General features: G+C 39.5%; 1 protein-coding gene and 1 long non-coding RNA gene across 2 annotated transcripts; one reads left to right on the top strand and one right to left on the bottom strand.

Moving 5' to 3' along the window:
- Positions 1-639: 639 nt before the first annotated feature.
- LOC111266554 (uncharacterized) lies at positions 640-4736 on the bottom strand. Its single transcript, XR_015313504.1, has 2 exons — positions 4605-4736; positions 640-1245 (listed from the first exon to the last, which is right to left on the bottom strand). It is a non-coding gene; the product is annotated as an uncharacterized LOC111266554 (long non-coding RNA).
- On the top strand, positions 2311-5144 carry LOC111266553 (uncharacterized). Its single transcript, XM_022844128.2, has 2 exons — positions 2311-3991; positions 4743-5144. Exon 1 carries the CDS (start codon positions 2590-2592, stop codon positions 3988-3990), a length of 1401 nt encoding a protein of 466 aa, XP_022699863.1. The 5' UTR covers positions 2311-2589; the 3' UTR covers position 3991; positions 4743-5144.
- Positions 5145-6803: the final 1659 nt, after the last annotated feature.

Genomic DNA, 6803 nt, shown 5'->3' on the forward strand with positions numbered 1-6803 from the left:
AGATACTGCCCGAAAATTGGGAACAGCTGGATCTGAGTGAATTCACATGATGTCAACGTTAACTCATAATAATAATTATAACAGAAATTGATCTTCATGCACACATCTCTTACATTTAAAGATAAAACCTTTAGTGCAGCTAACCCATACGCAATCCACAAAGTACTACATTCAGCTCTTCTCTTAGTTTTAACCATACTTTTTTACAATAATCCATCACAACTGGATTTTGACAACATATTCAAGTGTACACATTTCGGTACATATCTCTTGTGAGGAAGCTTGTAATACGTGCTCCATTTATTTATTTGCACTTTATCAGTATTGGTTAAACCGAGAAGACTTTTCAGATAACCCATTTTATTCTGTGGAAGCTGCTAACAATACGCCGTTTTAAGTGACAATATTTGGGCTTACGAGGCGCTCGAATTGGAAGAAATGGGTGCATCCGTCAGTAAGAGCTGGATTTAAGCGGGACCTGCTGATCCGTCGAAAGGTGTACCAAAATTTTTTCTGAGAAGAGACGCGTTTTGCCCCCATAGAAGGTCATTGTCATAGTCGTAATCATAATTACAAGTTATCCATATCTCGACTGCTTATGAGGCTCAAGTTTTCCTTACTTAAAATAAAAAAAAATCATAAATTTTAGAATATTTATTAAAAAATCGACCGAAATTTTTATAATCAATATATTTCGTCCGTGTTGCATATCTGAATCAAAGTGTCGATATAGAGTTACATGTTATTATTACGCAACAAGCAAGTGCCTGCTTCAAAGAAGTATCTTAGACAAATCATTGTATCAGTTGGTAAAAGCTAACTTGAACCTAATAACTTCCGCTTTAAAGTGTCACGACTGGACGATTTATTTAGTACACTGATATCCCGACTAGATTGGGGGTCCGTGAACTCTGATCAATACTGAGCTGAAGCGCCGATTAGTAACTGGTTCAAGAAATGCTTAAAGGAGATCGAATTCAGTTGTGAGGTAGAAACAATAGCAATCGGGTACCAAAAAAAGTATAGAATAGCACCATTGTCTTAGCAGTAGCTGAAAAAGAGTCCACTTTTACTTCTTAGCAAGAAGTATATTTCCGCCATTCGATCTTTTATTACGAATACATTTCTATTTGCCAGTCGTATTTAACTTGCCGCCACATACGAGTGTATACACAAGAGGTTCATTAGAGGTAGTCGCTCTACTTCGATCATTTGCAGTGATTAAGGGAAAATAACTTCTGAAAACTAAAAATTGTGATAAGCTTTTAGATAGCTTTATAATTACATCATCATTTCGTTTGGTTGCATATTCAGAAGGAGGCATACAGATCGAAATACCAATCTTTGAATCAACCGATCGGCAAGGAAAACATCTTACAACTCTATTTAATTTCTAATCTTTATGAAAAAAACAAAACAAAACATTTTTGTTTGTAATGATGGTGATGCAAATTAAGCTAGTCAGGATGGCGTACCTCGTCACTTCTCAAATATTTCATTTACCAAATAAGTGCAATCTCTCATCTTGCTTCAGCACGCTGGGGTAACGGCTTCTATATACTTACACTTACATAAGTGCGTGATTACTATTTGCTCAGTGTTCGTAATTCTAAGATCACACAGAAGCATTGTTAAGAATCTGTATTTTCTTTCGAAGTAAAGAGAAAACTTCTAATACCGTCTTACCCATGACTGCGACGTTTCCTTGTACCTCATAGAAAAATTTTGGCACATAATTGCTATAATTGTAAACGTAATACGTGTGAATTTCTGTCGGATTACCTCGCTTTTGATTTCGAACAGAGTAGGTAGAACAACACTAACCAGGCCTATGGAAAATAACTATTCCTCTACACAAAGATCGTAACGTTCAATTAACGCATATATTTCTATTGCTTGTAGCTTAATTATTGTGATATGTCCTCGGGTCGCCATTACGATAGGTACGTATCAGTTCCATAAAATACGTTTCAGTATAAATACTCCCCTGGACGCTGTGCGTCCATATACAGTTTTTTTTTATTATATATACGGAGGTATACGGCCAGCTAAGCTTTGTGCTGCTACGGAAATACCCGATATAAAGTAGATCTCTTCTGTTTTCATTAAACTCGTATTCGTCTCACAAAATCTAACTAACGGTTAAAGGATAATTTTTTCAATGTTTTTTTTCCCAAACAAAATTTTCTATCCGAAACACTATGCACATTTGTTTAGCAGTTATCTTTACTGATAAAATGTCTGTCGGATAGCAAAGGGTGAGCCAATAATATTTTCAGCCATTTAAAAAACTCTTGCTTTGAGCGGAATATATCTTCTAAGCCGTTTCCACAAAAACATCGTTTTTGTTATGATGTTTCTGTAAAATTGGCTTATAGAAACGACTGTCTTGCGAAATTCTTTCCTGATGTTCACGTATTGCATAAGAGATAACGTGGTTTACGTTCGTGGCTTGACAATCTAATTTATGACATTCTGAGAGTACTCCAAATTTCAGGGGTCGCCTTTGAGGTGTTGGAAATATTGCTTTTTTAGCAGAGCTTGACACTCTCAATTGATTGAACTAGCAAAATTGTTTGCTTCTTGCTAATGTCGTCCAAGGAGTCGAAGTATGCTATGGCCCACGAGATTTCGGCTAACGACGCTATAATCGAGGAGCCGCGTACTAAAGAAGAAAGCTCAGGGAAAAGCATTAAGAAATTGACAAGCAAGGTTACGTGCCCGATCCCGAAAAATAAGATCAACTCAGCATTATCGTCAGCTCACCAAACATCGATCAGCGACTGGGTTCAGAAGCTAACGTCGAGTACACCGAGTCCTGAGACTCCGCTAACTCCCGAGTCACTGTTAACTGCTGGAGATCAGCGAAGTCCGACAATCTCCGAATCTCGTGTGAGTCCTGAGACTTTAGCCGGTGCCGTCGTTGCAGCGAGCTTGGAGTCAGTGTCGCGACCTGCTCCTACAGTAAAAGCGAAGAGCCGACCACCGACTAAAACAAAAAGCGGAATTCAAAAGCAGGGTGAGGCTAAACTTGGTGTTATCCAGAAGCTGGCTCAAAGAGGATGGTCAAACCCAGAAAGACTCTGGCTTTTCAAAGGGGTAGCAACTCCCATCAAAAACGTGTTTCTTTCAAAAAAAATTGCCGCAGCTAAACGAATATCAGTTTCGAAGGGAGTAATGCGTTCCAATATTTCGGTTCTTTCACAAAATAAGGGATCATATGTCAAAGGTCTTTCGCAGGGAAAAGCTGCAGGAGCGCAATGGGTTATAGCAGTCAAAGGCAAAGCGAGTGCTAAAAATCAAACAGCAGGAACGGTTTTAGGGAAAATGGCTCTCAAAGGGCAAACATGTCCTCCCCAAGGGGTAGAGACTCCCAAAAATAGGGAAAGTCCCTCGGGGCAATTAAGTCCTGAAAGTACGGTTTGGCATGAAAGGGCATTGGACCAGTCGAGTGATCGAGATCATTCAAGCGATAAAGAACGATCCAGTGACGTTTTTGGTACGATGAAAGATTTTACTACAGTAAGAGACTTTCGAATAGCCAAAGACTGGGGTTCGGTAGCGAAGCAATGGGACCCGACTAGCGATCCGTCAAGCGACAAGGATCAGTCCAGCGATCGGGACGTCACGAGCAGCCGGGATCATTGGATAGAAAAACGTAATAGCGATGACCTCGTATCCAGTAGCAGCGGGGCTGGCCAGGAGCCGGAGACGTCCGGTCATTCGGCACAACCCGACTGTTCGGGCGTCCAGTGGGCGACCGTCACGCGTCAGGCCTTAAAAGAGTCTCGACAAGCTCTGATCGCGGCTCGCCCACCCATGAAAGAAGCTTGTACTTCAGACGACTCGCAGGCCGGTGAGGAAAGTGAGGACGTCCCTTTGAATTCGAACTCTCAAGTCGTTAACACAAAACCAATATCCAAACGTGGCTTTTGGCATCAGGTTGCCAGTATCGCCAAGGCAAATCGATCGAAAACGCCGAAAAAATAGGGTAAAGGAATTTTATCAAAATCATGTTACTAAATAATCTTTCGGCTGATCACGGAAGCCAACAACAACGACATGTTTGGCGAGTTCTTGATACTACGCCCGAAATTTTATATATATTTATTGTAACAGCAAAGACACACAGTGAGGTGCACTCACTCATCTTAAATTGGCCCTTAAAGGTCGATTAGGATTTTGTTGCTTAGATGATTTATAATTATATTTTGCTTATCACTGCGCGCTTCATCTTTCGTGAACTCCTTTATAAAATACTATAAAATTCTTTAACTCTACATAAATCGACGTTTAAAAATAAAAGCAATTGAAAAATCAGAAACTATACCACTCTCCCTTGCTAACTTCTAAAATAACCTTCCAACTGTAATTAATGAAAGCACAGCGACCCGGATAAGCTATGACTGTTTCAACAGTAGCGGTGCTCAAACATTCTGCCTTTAGCAGAACAGTAACTTCAACATGAATGAAGCACATTTTATATGAAAAAGTATTAACACCTTAGTACGAGTACGATTGTCATAGCTAGCCCTTCAAGCTGAAATTAAGCTAATCTTGTGCAATATAATAAGCCTCCATTGCATAATCATGACTCCACTTACCACTTCCGCTACTGGTAAATCCACTGTCCACAATATGGAGGATTGTTGGCGGACGTGGGGTATCCAGGTAATGAAGTACTAAGCTTTGTTCCCCTCGAATCCCGTTTTCCGGATGACCTATGTGTTTTGCTTTTCCAGGAGATGCGTCACCTTTAATCGTGTTAGTATCGGAGTGAACCACATTTTCAGCCGGCACTTTTACAGCACCAAGCTCTGGTGCAGTGGAACTTTTCCTGTTAAGGCTATGGCCGGTCCAGTTGGTTTTATCCCGTATGACAATCGGTAACGATACTGAAGTTTTGCGATTCAGTTTAGCCTCTTCCGCGACGACAGCTGTACTCGGTTTTCTGCTCATAGGACCAGCAATGAAGTAGATACGAAGCATTAAGAAACTATTTATGATCAGATAAAGGTAAAGATGTGTCAAAACGCTAAGCTCTTGATCATCGTCATGTACCAATGATACAAAGAGTTTATGTACGATCCTTCACAGAGCAGAGCTATTGCTATTAACAATAAAAAAATGAATAACAATTAAAAGGTGTAGCGGCGACTAAATAGCCTTGAGAACTTGTACGTAGCTGAATAGCTGGCGGTGTACATCGTCAACGGATATAGAAGTAGATTTATATGTAGTTCATGTTCATTTGGTCTGGCAAGCATTGTTCATAAACATGGACGCTGTCAAGCGCTGACAATTTGCTTAGAAAAGCTCCGTATGTAAATGTCTTAAAAAGGCATGCCATCTGTTACAAAACTAACAAACGTTTATTCCAGCTGTGCTATGGCTATAAATTTATCTCAAGACCAAGGTCTGCCAGTTGTTTCACTTAGACGGCCTTTCTATAGTCAAGGGAACTACTGTCACCCGTTGTTAAACGGTTTATTTTCACTGTATGTTAGATTTCCACGGGTTAAGTAACACTGGTAATCGCTTGCTACTTGCTTACACATTCCACAGTTTGCATTTTTCAGTTATATTTCTAGATTTTAATATCATGTGAGTAGAACAATAAGACGTGCCATCTTTATCAGACGTTTGTCGACCCCCCGCTGAACGAATACGGGCATATGTGTTCACATAGTCTAAAAGTACTCGATGTATTTTTCTATACTGGTCTACCTGGTCAATAATACTGACCAGGGAACTCTTCAAGGCTAGATCTGCTTGAAATCTGAATAAGTGTTGATTTACCAGCGAGCGGCATGTGGATTCATCGATCTAACTAAACGGACGTCACTGATTTTATATCATCCAGATAATCGTAACGTCTCCTTGAACTAAGAAATTAATTGTCTTCCGTTTGCTTAGGAGTTGATATGACTTTGAGTATTTTGATTTTGTAGGCTCAATATTCGAGTTGCATGTGATACGTTATGAGACGAAGGTTCGAGTACTTCGAATCAATATACTTTTGATGCGGTATATCATGGCTAAGGTGCCTTAGCTCTAAACGTACCGTGATTGGGCAGCTCGGACGTTTCTAGTACGGTAAAAACGGGTAAACCGGACGTATCGGTAGGTCTAGTCTTAAGTATACAAACTAATGGATTAATAGCTAATAATAAACCAAATTACGGAAATATAAGCCGCTCTGAATTTCAAAGAAGATTTCCCTGAACAGTCATGATATACCTAATACGTAACCTCAAAAAATTACCTGTTTCTATTTAGAGGTAGCCTAGATCCGGTTGAGGTTTTCACCTGAACTCGTCTTCGTTTACTTTTGTCTTTATCGTCTGGGGTCTTACCAATGGATTTATCTTTGTCGTTACGTTTACTCTCACCAACAGCGCCTCGTCGATGGTGGCTTATATTTCGTAAAGGCTCCTTATCAGATGAAGAGGATGAATGCGACTCACGGCTCTGGGTGAGCACGAGGTGACGTTGGATATCGATTAACCTACAATTGAATCGGTGATCAATAGCGATTTTTAGATATGCGTTGTACCTTTACCGCGATGTATCTGTACAAGTTGGCAGAAATTAACAGTTAAAAACTTCCGTAAAGTTCTTAATTCACTTGAATTACGTAGACTTGAAAAAGACATATTTCTGATTTTCTCCTTATAATGGAAGCTTTATTTATTCACGCTATTTGTGTAAATCTTCATATGGCTTTTATGTAGATCTGCATTTCCTAAAAGGTATATATATATATATATATATATATATATATATAGTTATTAAGTTTATAT

The sequence above is a fragment of the Varroa jacobsoni genome, unplaced genomic scaffold (genome assembly GCF_002532875.2).
Source record: "Varroa jacobsoni isolate VJ856 unplaced genomic scaffold, vjacob_1.0 scaffold_1096, whole genome shotgun sequence".
Classification (NCBI taxonomy): Eukaryota; Metazoa; Arthropoda; class Arachnida; order Mesostigmata; family Varroidae; genus Varroa; species Varroa jacobsoni.

Bases quoted from the DNA above. Each gene is read 5' to 3' on its own strand.
- LOC111266553 (XM_022844128.2), top strand. From the start codon at position 2,590: ATGTCGTCCAAGGAGTCGAAGTATGCTATGGCCCACGAGATTTCGGCT.